The following is a 15,521-nucleotide window of genomic DNA, read 5'->3' as shown; positions in this document are numbered from 1 at the left end:
TCGTCGAGCTTTCACAGACTCAGTAGTGGAAAGAAAAATGTCTCAAATTGATTTTAAAGAATCCCTGTGTGAATAGAAAACCCGTCTTTTACTGGTGTTGTATGAAAGTGCAGTGGTTTTAGAAATGAGTCCATATCTCAACGTCTTTTACATCAGACAGCAAAGGTGAGTTTTTTTCAAATGAACAGGAAGACGCAGTCGTGGCGAGGGAGCACACGGGACGACGGCGAAGGCTGTGATGTCATAAGCACGTCGACAGTTTGTGTAATCGCTCTCACTGCCAGAAGCGGGAGATAAGAGTAAAAAAAAAAAGTAAAATTATCTATATATCTATCTAAAGAGGACATGAAACAACCTAATATTGCCAAATGTTATAACAGATTTATGTTTGGTACTAACCAACACTTTCGCTCTGTCTCGTCGCCGCTCTGACATCAATTCTTTTTACGTATATCTCATTTTAAAGCAGAAAAGAAGGCTGGTAAATAATAAACCCACAACAGTGACGATTGCACAGACGCTCACATCTGGTTATTACATCCATAACTTTATAAGAATAGAAACGCTTCTGTTTGACACGTCCAGGTTTATAGTCCCAGGTGTAAACAGACAGCGCTCAGCTTAATAAGTAATATTTGTCACACAGAATCGTGATAAGAGGCAGTTTTAAGCTTTGTTTTCTACACGTCTACATCATAAATTCATGTCACAGTATACATTTTTAAAATTTGAGTTGTTGGAGGCTGAACACATTTATTCTTTCTTTATTTCTTTCTGTTTTATTCGGGCGTCTTTAATCTTCCGTACAAAAAACCCATCCAAAGATGACCTAAATAATGTAGTGTAGTGTATCATAGATGGTATCAGCTCGCAGTATAAAGAGCCTGTACGTTTTTGTCCCCCTCGGATTGTTAACCCGGCTGCCGGCACGCGGCGCTTTAGCAAAGCTCCTTAAATCCCTGATTCTCTCAGTCCTGCAAAGAGCGGTAACGTTGGACGGGTTCTGTCCCAGATCCAGGAATCGTTCTCTCGTGTTTACTCTCTCGTGGATCAAAGACGCTGGAGGTGTTCATACATGTTGAGGTTATAAAGAGCTCACACTCACCTCAGCCCCAGTCCTCAAAATAACCCTCCTCTTCTTCTTCTTCTTCTTCTTCCTCTTCTTTCAGAGGCTGGGACAGAGCTGCACCAACCCCCACACATTCTCCCTCGCTCAGATGTTTTTCCAGCCTCCAGCTCCTCCTTTGTCGCTCTTATCACGCTCAGGTAGAACATTAGAGATGATCTGATTCCATCTCTGGAAGCCACACGTCTTCCGGATCAAAAGGATTCCTGCACGTCGGGTTTCATTTTGGGGGCGGTCAGGAGGCCACGACGTGAAACAGGATTACAGCGTGTCCAAACAATAAAGTTCGGGCCTCGACCGTCCAAACTGAGAGGGGAAGTTTTAGTGAAGTTACGCAGGAAAAATATACTTTACAAACTGAACAATTTGTTCAGGTTTTGATTGATGGCTCTGCTGGAGAAAAGGTGTCAGTGACAAATTGATGAATGCAGTCTGAAGCCTGAAAAGAGAATTTTAATGATCCCTTCAGAGGTCGACACTCGGGCTCCTTCTCCACCCAGAAACCAATTTGGGGAACCTTCCCCCCCCCCCCCCCCACGTTTACATTCAATTATTCAAATTTGAAAAGAGGTGAATTAATGAGTCTCGCTTCCTGATGGGAGGCTGTTGTGTGCGTAGATTAATACGAATCATTTATCTTCACGGGTCACGACGCGCTGAGTCCAACCCTCGCTGGAGAACTGTATCAGGAGGAGCTTCGCAGGAGGAGACACGGAGAGACTGCGATCGTATCGGTCAGTTGTTCAGGACGTTAATCGGTATTACACGACAAAACAATGTGATGCAACCAATCAGAATAAGCCCCACGTCAGTGTTCGGTGTGTTATTGTCATGATCCTGGTTTTATGTTCTCTTACTTCCTGTTTTATTGTGAAACTGTGTGTCTCCCGCCTCACTCCACCTGTACATCATCCCCCTTTGTCAGTTTGTTCCGTGTTCTCCGGAGTTTCGAACCCGTGTTGTCTCCAATGTCTCCGCGTAGGATGTTTTTGGTTTTTGTTCCTCGTATTTTCATTGATTTGTCTTTTTGTCTCAGTTCTGGTTCACCTGGATTCTTGTTTTTGGGGTATTCACTCAGCGTTTGTTTAAAGGGACAGTGTGTAACGATTTAAGTCATTTCGTCCATAAGTAAGTCCTCATTGGTGAACAATTACCTCTGCCAACAATCTGACTTATCCTCCTGAGCGAAGAATTACCTATCTGAATATACATAGTACGGGCAAGCTCTATGGAGGCCGCCATGTCTTTCCGGTTTTAAAAAAACTATGGACTGCCGAGAGGGACACAAAGCACTACGTGGTACTACGTAGTAAGGCTAAACGCTTTTTCGCTCAGAGCTAGCTTGACTGCTGAACTGAGAGATAACCTCTAGTTTTATAGCCTTAATAACTAACTACACCTTTACCTCATTACTTGAATCAGTAGAAAAACTCGACGCTGTTGGGAAAGAGTCCATATTTTGAAAATGAGTTTCTTGTCCGTCAGGGCCACCGTAGCTTCTGGAACGTCTCCAACGTCTTCAGAACGGGAGGGGTGAGCAAAGGAGTGTTGCAATGTAGAACCTCACAGCTAGATGGCGCTAAATACTTGATATATTACACACTGTCCCTTTAATAAAGCTCGCCTGTTGTTCTTGAATCCCGTCTGACTCCTGAGTGTTTTCTTTTCTGTCTTCCCCCTCTCTCGTCAGATTAAAACAGTTATTGTTTAATCCCAACGAGCAAAAACATCCAAAAGACGTTAACTCAGTCTTTGCCTACAGTGGGAAGACTTGATGTGACATCCTTGCAGGTTCAGGGATCTTTAGACAACGTCCACACTGTCTCAACTGTATTAAACACGTCATGATCTTTAATAAAGCTGACGAACAGCTCACCTGGTAAAGTGCACGCTCACGCAGGCTGCTGAGGTTTGCAGCTCGGGGTTTAAATCCATCCTGTAGCTTTTGCTGCATTAAGTAAAATTTTATACCGAGCCACAAAAAAGTTCTTCAGGCGTCTGTGACTGAAGTCGTAAAACACGTCTGAAAGTACATCGTAAAAACGGAAAGGATGTCAGTCGGACGTTACGAGTGAACGTTAAAAAGACGTCAAAGGGACGTTAATTCTGACTCCTCAACGTCGGCGGAGACGATGAACTGGCGTCTTCTGGACATGTTGTTGCTCGGTGGGTTATAAATGTTTCTCATCTGAGAGGAAGCTGCAGAATTAAACTAAACTTGAATAGACTCTTCTGACAGCTGACATTTTGCCAAAGGTTTAACAGACTACAACACTTCAGGGTCTCAATTCAGGGTCTGCATCCTTCAGAGGAGCATTTGAAGGCCAATAACGTCACAACACCGTGCGAAGGCTCCTCCAGATGCTCCTTCTTTCTCTCTCTTTTTAGAGGATGCACCGCTACGATCCTTCGTGGCTTCACATACCCCAAGATTCTTTGTGCGCCTGAAAAAGAAGAAAGAAAGCTAGAAAATGGCGACATCGCGTGGCGTAGATCTTCACTTTCGCGGGCCTGGGCGGCAGAAATCGTGACGTAAGGGTAAAACATCTGGTGACGCAACCAGGAAATGCTCCAAAGCAGTGGCGTGCGCAGACTTTTTGAAGGGCAGGGGCGAAAAGAAGGGCACTTTAGCGCGCGTTTTGGCTCCCAAGAGGGTACTTTAGCACGCGTTTTGGCTCCAAAGAGGGCAGTTTATCATGTTTTAACCAGCCAAGGGGGCAGTTTAGTGTGTTTTGCCAACCAAGAGGGCACTTTGGCACGCTATTTTGGCTCTCAGGAGGGCACTTTAGCGTGCATTTTGGCTCCCAAGAGGGCACTTTAGCGCGCGTTTTTCAACAATTGGGCCCCCCCTTTGTGCACATCACTGCTCCAAAGGCTAGACCGTCACATTTAACAACGGCTGACGAGGTTTACAAGGTCTCTCTGAAGGACTCGCCTTCAAAGACCACAAAGGCCGAGTCCTTCAGAGGATGCAGACCCTGAACTGAGACACAGCTGTCTGCTGCATCGTCAGCGTCCTCGTCTTTAACCCTGACACCTTTCTACATGGAAGACAAAAAGTGCTCAGCTTGTTTCTTCAGTCATGTAAAACAAACATTTGAGTTTATATTACCCACCGTAGCGCTCCTTCAGTGCTGCACATGTAGATGGGTGCGGTCCGTCCGTGCTTACTGAGTAATCCTGTAATAATGTAGTAACGATCACGGGTTTGGATCATCACGGCGCCGACTGTGGCTGAGCCCATCGAAAAACGCTCTGCAGTTTATTTATTTATATTTATTTGACACCTTTTTCTCTCGCTCTTATTTATTCAGCACCTCTCTGGCACACAGCCCGGCAGCGCTAACCAAGCGTTCACAGCCTGGTGCTCTGCCAGCAGTCGACGCTTCATCCCCACACAGAAACTGGAGTTTTTAAAAAAAAAACGTGTCTTATAATGAGATGATGTGTTATTTGTCATTATATTGGCGACGCTTGCGCCACGAGCAGGCTTATACGTGGACAGATGTGACGGAGAGCGACCCAAATAAACCAGAAGTGGGTCGAATCTGGCCGATCAGTGAAGGCCATCTTCAGTACTTTGACTTTGGTAAATGGACTTGAAATTTCTACAGCGCTTTTCCAGTCTACTGACCGCTCACAGCGCTTTACAACACTTGTCACATTCACCCATTCACACTCTGACGGCAGAAGCTGTCATGCAACGTGCCAACTGCTAATCAGAAGCAATTCAGGGTTCAGTATCTTGCTCAAGGACACGTCGGCATGCAGCCAGGGTGAGCCAGGGATTTGAACCAGCGACCTTTCTGATTACTAGATGACCTGCGCTTACTTATGAGCTCTTCTGGAGAATGTTTGTATAAGAAAAACCCCCAAAAACTCAAACTGTGATGTAGGAAGAAACTTTTCCTGTGGCAGGTTATACAGGACAGACCTTTTTAATTATCTGATTGTGTTTAAAATATGTCATTAAAACAGATAATAATGTGATGTATGTGCGACTCTAAACTTCCTTCTGCTTCTCCCATGATAAAGTTGCCGTGCTGCGCTAATTACCGTCATTGCAACGTAAGACGTGGCTGTAATTAATGTAAACAACGAGATTTAAAGAAAAACAACGGGATACAGAACGCAGCTCGTGTAGTTGCAAGTGTCTTTTTATTCTTTTTATCTCAGACACAATAGAGCACATAACCCAGAGCACAGGGGGACGAGAGGGTGAATGTATGTATGAGAGGCGGACCTGTGATTCAGGAGGAACGACCCGATCCGGAAGGAAACGTCTGGACGATGATGTCATCACTCGGGCTGAGCAAAGCAGTTCAGTGGATTTTTTTTTTTTTTTTTGTTTTTGTCGACTTGCAATAACGAATCATACGTGCACTTCTTATTTGCAATATTTAAAAAAACACATTTCTATAAATCGTCGTTGGTGGTGGAGCCTCTCGCGTCGGCTGGCGGTTCTGACATCAGCCAGCAGACGGGTTCTTTTCTGTTTCAGTCCGCTGATGATTGATGTTCTTCTCCTCGTCCTCCACAGTACAAATCTCCGGCTCTCGGTGGCGTTCGCGTGTGATTTCGGCTTTCAGTAAACTTTTAAGAGGTCGATGCAAAACATAAATAAATTAGAAATAAAGGAAACGCCTTAACAATGTGAGTCAAAGCTACATTTCTGATCGGACACAGCACAGAAACTGTAAACAGGTAACAAATCAATCTGATCCACAACAGTGATAAATATATATATTACTCATTTATCAGTTTTCCTCTTAAAATTTCATTTGTACAACACTGTCTTTAAAAGAGAACGAAAGAAAGAAAGAAAGAAAGAAGAATGCTACATTAGCTTTTTGAATAAGATATATTTAAATATACGTATATATAAAGCTGAATTACCCTTTTTTTTAAACACTCCACAATATCAATACTCTGTTACAGTTCTGGTTCTGTTCGTCGGACCTCATCTAAACCAACCACAAGGCTCTATAGTGGAATGGATTCAGTACAAGTGAATGTTTGACTCACTGAAGCAGCCACTTACACCTCCCTGAGATGAAGACCATGCTGAAATGAAAGCATCGTACCCAGAGAAAACGTTTCCGAGCCTGTGACACCGAACGCGTCCTGCGACTGAATCTGTCGCATCACTCTGAGTTTGTGAAAGACATCAGGTCCTCTATTACCTGTTCAAACTGGAAGAAATCTAAATATTTTATTTTCTGTCCCAGTTTTTGTAGTATTGGACATCATTTCTGGTATTTTGGCGTTTTTTGTTTTTGTTCCCATCACAGCTGCCGGCCCGGTTCTGCTCGGTTCTGCTCGGTTTGACAGGGATTTAGCATTTCCACCACAGCTGCACTACCTGCTCGAAGGTGCGTCTTTAATCTAATGACACACCTGCAGTGCTAATCGAAATAATCAGCGCTAATTCAGCTACAAATATGTTTCATTTCCTATAACTTCTTCACAATAAAAGCCTTTATTTAGTCATTTAGAAGCTTTTATTATGAAGCAGCGTCACAGGAAATGTTGTGTTTTCACCAACATGTCTCCTGAAACAGCTGAAGCGAAACAGTCGAGATATTTTAAAGAACAAAGAAACTAAAGATTCAGTTAGAAGCTACAAAAAGTACCGAAAGCTGAACACGCGGACTTTCTAAGTTCAGAACCGATTGTTTGAGACGGGTTCTTGTTACCGGTTTGGCCGCAGTAGAAACTGGTGATGGAAAAGCAAATCAGAACACAGCCGGGTTTTGACTCAGTGCTGTCGAACAAAAAAACAAAAAAAACGCCAAATGTCCTCACAGAAGTAACTGCTGAGATCTAGAAACACGGTGCAATTAGCAGAACAAATTGGGTCCAAGAAACCTGAGCAGTCGGGTCATCGGTTGTAAACAAGCCAGCAGTTTAGCCAGATCACCTAAAACCACTTCACCGGGAGGTCAAAGTGAAGGTGACACCGAGAGGGTGAGTAAAACGCTGCGCAGGTAGATACTGCTGTCTCACTCCTGTGCACTGATCTGAAGTCCAATTCTGAGGCGGTTCTGTAACTGGTTTTCTAATATTTGTCCTGTTCCACCCCCGAGTGCGAGCAGACAGATAATTCACTTCAGGCTGGATGATCACAAACGTCCCTCGAGGACACGTGTAGGTGAACAGGAACACGGTTGACCAGGTGTTGGTTTGTCAGCAGGATTACACAAATTCTACTGAACAGATTCTAACAAAACTTGGATGGAGGACGGGTCTCAGTCCAGAACAGACCCGGTTAACTTTTGGTACAGAACCGGACTCATGGAAGAATCCAGGATTTTTTTTTTCTCCCACGCTTTTAGACGGTGAGATTTTGACATTTTTCTTAAAATCTTGATTGGTATCTATGAGTGACTTTAATTTGATACAGATCCTCATAAATAATTCACATGTGGGTGTGACTGAACTGGGTTGAGGTGTAAGTCAATCAGCCAATCAGCTTGCACACTTCTGCACTTCATGTCGTTGAGATGTGGGACGATGAAGACGTGTCTCTGCACAAGAGTTTGTTCAGGTTTAGATGTTTCGAGAGCCTGAAGCCGAACATCTGTCCCTTCATCTTCACGTCCATCGATGGAGTTGGAGTAATAATATTCTGCTCGCTTCACTAATTTAAAGTTTTGTTTTAAAACCCGCCTGATCACCTGACTGCTCGTCTCTCGTCCCTCTTTAATATCGATGTCGTGTCATTCCCAGATCTCAGTAATCACTCTGAGTGTCGGCTATAACCTCAGAACAAGATTGGACCTAAATTGTAATCTGACTGAGCCTTTTTTGAAAAGCTTTAAAAAACTCATAACTGCATCACATTAACTCTGTTGGTCTCCTTTTTTTGAAAGCACTTTCAGAGCCACGGACAGAAGTCCTTCACTGTTCAGTACAGCAGACGAGATGGAACCATCACGGCGTGAAGCAGGAGTCCAACCAGTGTCATTATTGCCATCAACCCCCCTTTTTTTTTTTTAAAGCTGCAAAAGGGGGTTTAGCTCCGCTGCAAGCATATATGCAATAAAAGCAGTATAGTTGAGTTGCAGTGTGTGTGGATACAGCACGGTTAATGATCTCAGACTGTCAGTGGATTAAAAAAAAAAAACACAGTACAGAGCTGCAGTGGGATGTCAAAGGTCGATGTTTTTAGAGCGGCCAGCGATGCAGGAAAAAAAGGGTTTAAACTGTACCGTACACTGACAGGTGAGACAGTCGATGCAGTGCAGTGTTACAAAAAAAAAACACGTTGTTTTCCTCCTCGTCAGGGCGGCCGAGATAGAGAAAGAAGAGGGAGGGAGATTGAAGTGATGTGGAGGAGGGCAGAAGCAGGGCAGAGGCAGAAAAAAGCAGGGCAAGCTGACCACAGCTTGTCTGACATCAATCCAATAGTTGGTTTTTAAATCTTCGAACCCACGCTCACTGGACGCATATCTGATTCTTCAGGCTGTTGGATGAAAGACAACAGAGAGAGAGAAAGAAAGAAAGAAAGGAAGAAGAGGGTCGGGTTAATCAGGGACTCACTGAACGTCTCATCAGAGTTCTCAGACTTTTATTATTACTCACAATACAACACGAGAGAGAACGAGGTCATAATGCAAACTTTTTTTATAAACGAGCTGTTCTCAGAGGAAAATCAGGTCCCCAGAACACTGTGTGTAGCTGTGGCAGGGTCCGCCACATATAAACACGTCTGTGTATTCAGTCAGACTTTGAAAAAAGGTGCTCGTCTGTTGTTTCACGGTCAAACGCATCACAAACGTTCGACCATGACTTATTTTCAGAGACCTGTCGTCGTGAGAGAAACGGCAACGTCGGAGGTTTTTCAGAAAATGCTCCCCAAAAGACGTATGTGGACATTAAAGTGACAAAGAACGCCCCGGGTCGTTATTCTTACGGTTCTCGTCCGTACGTAGAGAAAACAGGAAGCGGTGTGAAGTTGTTATAAAGCCACGGAGTCGGAGACGTCAGGGTGGAGGAATGGAGCCACAAAACGTCACTGTAGGTGTTTTTAACCTCTAATGTTCACAAGCAACAAACAAATAACTTTCTGTTTTCTCCACAGAGAAGCAAACACAAACAACACGGGACAAAATGAGTTTATTCATTCATTCAGTCTTTAATGGAGACGTGAAAGCAGACAGAAATGGAAATCTCCTGGTAGAATGAAGCTGACGGGCGATGAAAACAAAACAGCAAAGTGAAGGTGAAGTTTATAGAAACCAAATCAATAGTTACTTTACAACAACAGCGAGGAAATAAAAGTATATATTGGTGTGAGATCAGAAACAACTGTGGTGTCTTTCAGATCAGAAAAAGCTTGTGTTCATCTGGAGGACAGACTTTGTCATTTATTTCAGACGACATATGTCATTTTCTCTTGGTATTTATCAAACAGAAACAGAAAACCGGATCAGTCTTCCGGGTCAGAGAGGCTGAGCTGTGCATCGTCAATCTGTGAAACTTCTACCTACATGTCTTCATTTCAAAGCGAGACCCGATATGTTTTTTACACTTTCAGCCCACGCTGCGTCATCGACATTAACTGCGTGCGAGCAGGGTGAGTCCCTCCGGTGTCGCCCCGGGAGAAACACTCATCATCGACCCATTTGGGGCTTTTTGAGCGTTAGAGAAGAAAACAGAGCTGTGAACGGACCGCTGCAGGCGAGCTGCCGCATAAATCAGCAAACTGTATTGTTCGATTTATCAGGGAATTAAATCACCTCCACTCCTGCCAGTTTAAAGAATCAATTATAATCCAGTTAAAAAAAAAACTAAAGGAACTGTTAGAGGTGATTAGTTTTGGCAGAGTTATTCGGACCCGGAGCTGTTTGGACGGATTGATGATCAAAACAGGAACTGCAGTTTTACATATCAGCAAAATCACGGTGTAATCGAGTACAGCAGGGACGTTCTGATGGGTTTAGTTCCTCTTCTTCTCTTCTAACAGCTGGTCAAGAGGTTGCGTGACCGAATAGCTGCGTGGAAACATTTCACGAAGCGCCGTGCAGCCGCTGTCTGTCTCTCCTCAGCGATCAGAACTCAATCAGTCGACCCACAGAGGACAAGGACTCACATGTCAAGACGAGCCCTCGGCTGTTTGCCTCGTCGACGGCATGAACAGCATCAGCGGCTGCCTGTGGTTTTAATAGCACAGATGGAAATAAATGGAGAGGAAAACCTGCAGCGTGCCCCGGTGGGGATACGCGGCGGCGGTGGAACCGGGGGCGGAAATGTGACAGATTGACAGTCGGCGTTGTCGGTGTTGTTTTTATCTTTACTGCATATAATCAATGCAGTTTCCTTCCTTTCTCTGAAAATGGGAACGTCGTCTTCAGGTGAGCTGAGCAGAGTAATCAGTGTGTGCAGAGACGTCCCGCTGCGTGAGACAAAACGCCGTCGACACAACAAACTGTCACGCTCATTTTACCGGAGAGCTTAATGTGGCAGAACGACGCAGGCAGACATCAACATGAACACACAGGATGAGTTACTGAGCTGAGTCTGTGGCGGCGACGTTTTCTAACCCTGAACCTTCAGGACGGACGCAGAGCAGCTGTCACTATCAAAGGATCACACACACACACACACACATCATGCCGATGCAACGTCAAGTAAAGTTTCGCAGTCCACGAAAACATTTTCTGGGACTCCACAGGAGAATAATGTTGCAGCGTTCTCCTCAACAATTCAAGCAGATGCATAAAATATCACCGCAGGACTCGTCTGGTGTTCTGGAGATCAAAAAGTTCTCTAAAAAGACGTTATCTGAACCTTTTTCTTAATGCCAAAAAATCTTTAGTGTGGCTGCTTTGCTAAAAGTGTTTATCTGAGGTGGGCGCAGAAGCTCGGCTACGTGTCGAGAGTGTAAACAGATACTTAGATTCGCCGGGACGAGCTTTATAGTTTGTTTTAAAAAAGTAAAAACAGCCCCGAAAGACTCCTCATCGACCCTGGAAAGGTTTTGTGGACCATGAAACGTCACCTGAGATCACCGAGTTATCTAAAAGACGTTACCTTCACCTTTTTTTTTTAATGCCAAAAAAATCTTTGGTGTAGCTACAAAGCTGCAGGCTCACGGGCTCGGCTACGTGTCTGGAGTGTAAATTACGCTTCAGATACTTCGACTGGCCAGGACGAGCTGCAAGGAGCCATTTCTAAGATTTTTCCGTTTGTTTTAAAAAGTTAAAAACAACCCAAATAAACTCCCAATCGACTTCAGCTGTTTGGGAAAACTTTGGAAAGTTTCTGTGGACTATGAAACGTCACCTGACTTTGCATCAGCATGACGGGTGAGGAGATAAAGACTGAATCCTCATTTTTGGGGGGAACTTGTCCTTTAATAACCAAAGCATACGGTTCTGTCACACGTATGGCTGCAGTGTCATCGAGCACAGGCGCATGAAAACGGGTAATAAAATGTGTTTCAGCACGATTTTATTGACTTTATTCTGGGCACGTTGCTGCTCTAAAAGCAGATGTAGCCCAGAAAAATGTAGAAATAGTTAAAAACACGTGTTGAAAACATGCAACTTGACAGAGACGATGTTCACACTGAACCACCAACATGATATTTTAAAGGTAACTTGCTTTGACACAACAGAACTGAAACTCTATAATCTTCTCTCTTGGCTGACTTCTGTGTGACTGTCTGTCTGAAAGCTGAGGCTGTGGCAGCAGTTCTGTCACAGAGGAAGCCATATTTCTTTTTCTTTTTCTTTTTTTTTGGGGGGATCCCACCTCTGCTGAATGAAAATCTCTCCCCTGACTGTCAAAGGAAACAAAAAGCAGATGCCGTCTGTGAGCTGTAATCTCAGTTCGGCGATAAGACGGTGATGCATCGAGGAGCAACAGTGCAGCTGTCAGGTAACACGCCGCCTCCATCAGCCTCCATCACAGCTGACAGGAAGGCACACGGACGCCCCGCCCCCCCCCCTCGCCAGAGCTCGTGGTATTTTCCTGGTGTTGAGGCTTTGAACATCCTCTGACTGTACGCATGGAGCTGTGAATAATTCATGCATGTGTAGACAAGCGTTAAAGGTCGCGTGGAAATCTGACACGACCATAAGTTGAGCTTTACGGTTTGGATTCATTCATCGGCTCGTTGAGGCGCCGTGCGTGGAAGCTTAAAGCTGCACTGATCAGTGTTAGCTTAACGATGGGTCACATGATCGTGTGTAACGTGAGAGGAGTCGCCGGCTGTGATGGAACCACCGAGCGAGCGCCGACCCAACTGTGCAGTTCCTCTCGGCTCTGCGCTGCTTTTTGCTGTTTGCTTTCACTCTTGCTGGTTGCTCATCTGTTGTCTGGAGAGCCAATCAGAGATCAATGTAGGGGAATGGGAGAAAACGAGGTTTAAGATTGATTGAGACATATCGGAGGAGCACATATAGAGATGACAGCCGGAGTGAAGCAGTCAGAACTACGTTTAACGAGGAGGTGAAGGATATTTGCAGACTGACGTATCCTGCAGTTAAAACTCTTGTTTCTGGCCGTTTGTTGACTCGTTTTCTGGAAGTTTAAAGAAAGGAAAAGTTTATTGTTCTCATGAACATTGGAAAAAGTCCCATTTAAACCCTAAAACATGGAGGTTTAAACGAGCAGCGCCACGAGAGACAGTTTCACTGTTTCCTGTGAAGCAGAGCTTAAAGGAGGATGAATATTGGACTTAAATTCACCATGTTAATAGAAATTTGACTGCAAATGAATGTTGCCTGGTCACTGTCAGATGTGGAAATATTACATTTATTGTGATGTTAAGGAGGAGAGGTATTGGAGAAAAGCATCTCGAGCAGAAAACACAAAAACAACCTTTAAGACCTCAATAAAAATGCCTTAAAGCGGGAAAAAATGCATTTTCTGAGAACAGCAGCAGCAGATTGCTTCATTTCTACACTCTTCCGGCGTCATTATATGTGTGAATACACACTCAATCACATCCTATACGTTGCAGTGTTAATTATAGTGCATTCAGGATTAGGTGGAATCTCTTCTTTTCATAATTCCCCAGATGAAACAACGGCAAAAATGACTTCCAGGCATCATTACGTTACACCAGTTCTTCTTACATGAAACCGCATTTCATTTGAAACGTCGAGCTGGAGTTAAAACACGAGTGTGCTTCGACACGGGAGGTCCCAGGAGTTCAAATTTGTCCAATTTAGCAGCTCATCACACCGGTGAGCAAACCAAACCGCCGACAGCTGGATTACAAGCCGCCTCTGAGAGCCGTTCTTACACTCGCCTGCTTCTCGTTGTCGGTTAACGCGGCCTGAAATGAAAGAGGCTGCCTGGTAAACAGCAGGTCAGCAGCTCGACGCCCTCGGCGGTCGCTCCCTTCTTCCCTGTTCGACTCTCAAAATATCCGACACACTCACCACAACACTAATTCACGAGCCTCCCGTTGGCTGTAAATACAGATGGACTTTTTCTTTCACGACAACCAGGAACATTTGACAATTTGGGGACAATTTCCCCAAAGCCAAGAGTTGTATTCAAGATTTAGGACGTGTGTTGTGAAGTGTAGAAATCAGGTTCAAGCACAGAAAATAAACTTGAATATAAAACTCGAATAAACCAAATAGTTTTGTTCCAGTAATCGCAGTGGATTCAGATCAGCTGCTGCAGACCGGCTCCTGATTTAATGAGTGAAAGCAGCTTGTCAGCCAATCAGGGTGTGACGACGCCCCTTTTTGTGAAGGCTTAAGAGAGCTGGGGCCTGACACCTGGGTCAGACTGGTTCTGATTCTGTCCTTGACTCACTGCAGAAAACCTGAGCTCCTCTACAAACCTTCAGTTGTCCCATTTTATTTCATTGAGGACTTGAGAGGTTGTCAAAGTATATTTTCAGTTTCTGATTATTTCTCTTTCGTGCCGGTCGGGCCGGGTATCGAGGGGGGAAGACAGCGGCACTGTGGTGGGACTGACGGGGTTTAATGAACTTTACTGCAACCTGTCGGAAAAGCTGAGTGACGAGCGTGGAGTGTAAACGGTTTGACTTCTGGCCAGGTTATTTTCTGCACATAAAGAACATCTGCATCGGTCTTGGATAGGGATGGACCGATCCGATATTAAGATCGGATATCAGCCCCGATATTTACGAAATAGTTTGTTTTTTCTCCTCCGTCGCAGCACATCCTACGTCATTCATCAGCAGCATGTGTGTCGCATGCTGATAGAGTTGAGTTAACTGTTAAGCAACATGGAGCGAGTCAACGAGTCGGCTGTGTGGAGATATTTCACGCTCGCCACGCCAACTAGTTCGACGGCTGTTTGCAATGTCTGTAAAGTAATGTTTCGAGGGGTGGTGGTAGTACTGCAGAGTACAATACTGCCAATTTAATCAAGCACAACCAAAAGCACCGTGCTGAGGAGCACGCCGAATTCCTGCAGCTCAACAAAACCAAAAAGGGAAAACAAAAAAGGAGCGGGAGACAGCACAGCCCAGCAACTAACTTTGGCAGATGCACTTCAATGACGCGAAAAGTTTCAGACGGAAAGTTTGAGTTTTAGAATTCATTGTTTTAGATGCTCAACCAATGTCGTTGTTGAAGAGGAGGGCTTCCGTCGTCTACTGGAATACTTGGAGCCAAGGTACTCTCTTCCATCACGCAAGTATTTTACCGAGACCGGTATACAGTTTATTATTAATTCAACAATGGTATTTGGTATCGACAGATACACAAAGCCCAGGCATCAGGATCGGGACTGAAAAAGTCGGCTCGGTGCGTCCCTAGCCTTGGAGGCCTTGACCGTGCAGACGTACTGTACAACACTTTTGCATATTGATTGCTGTGACTCTTCTCCACCTCTGAATGACAGACAAAGTGCTGGTTGTTTATTAAACTCCTCGGCGTTTCACGCGTTACTAATGAGCACTTTGAATAGATTAATCAGTCAAGTGAGCGCACCGACAAAAACATCTCACGGCCTTCTCGGTGACGGCGACAAGGGGGCAGATTCAGTTGTTGAACTCAGATTCTTGCGTCGAGTTCCTGAAATCGTTTGCCGCAGTTCGCCTCGCTCTCTATCAAAATGTCAGGCCTCAAATGTGCATCCTCCCCGAACCTGACAGCAGGACAGGCTTTTAAAGACGCTCGGGGATGATACATGGCCTTAAGCCCAGCCTTCAAATTCTGCTGCTCCACACACTCACAGATTTAAAGTGAGGAGTAGAAATTTTCAAAGCTACTCTGTATCAAGACTCCCAGCTTTCCTCTTAAGGCGAAGAGGGCTCTCATGAGTAATTCACCGTGCAGCGGGTGCAGGTTACACAGCTGCACGACCTCCAAAGTCCAAGAGAACCGACACCACGCTACACAACTCCTCGAAACATGGCTACTCTGCAACTTGTGTATTCCTGTGGCGTGTGACAAAT

General features: G+C 44.7%; 1 protein-coding gene across 2 annotated transcripts in view; it reads right to left on the bottom strand.

The window, feature by feature from the left end:
- Positions 1-5,262: 5,262 nt before the first annotated feature.
- zmat4a (zinc finger, matrin-type 4a) overlaps positions 5,263-15,521 on the bottom strand; it is a 112,894-nt gene continuing 102,635 nt past the window's right edge. For both annotated transcript variants that reach the window (XM_030418446.1, XM_030418447.1), the window contains one exon: positions 5,263-8,591. In XM_030418446.1, coding sequence (XP_030274306.1) covers positions 8,564-8,591 — 28 coding nt within the window. In that variant the 3' untranslated portion in view covers positions 5,263-8,563. The remainder of the gene's footprint in view (positions 8,592-15,521) is intronic.

The sequence above is a fragment of the Sparus aurata genome, chromosome 5 (genome assembly GCF_900880675.1).
Source record: "Sparus aurata chromosome 5, fSpaAur1.1, whole genome shotgun sequence".
In the NCBI taxonomy this organism is placed as follows: Eukaryota; Metazoa; Chordata; class Actinopteri; order Spariformes; family Sparidae; genus Sparus; species Sparus aurata.
The sequence above is the reverse complement of the archived record's forward strand: the minus strand, read 5'-3'. Positions and strand labels throughout refer to the sequence as shown.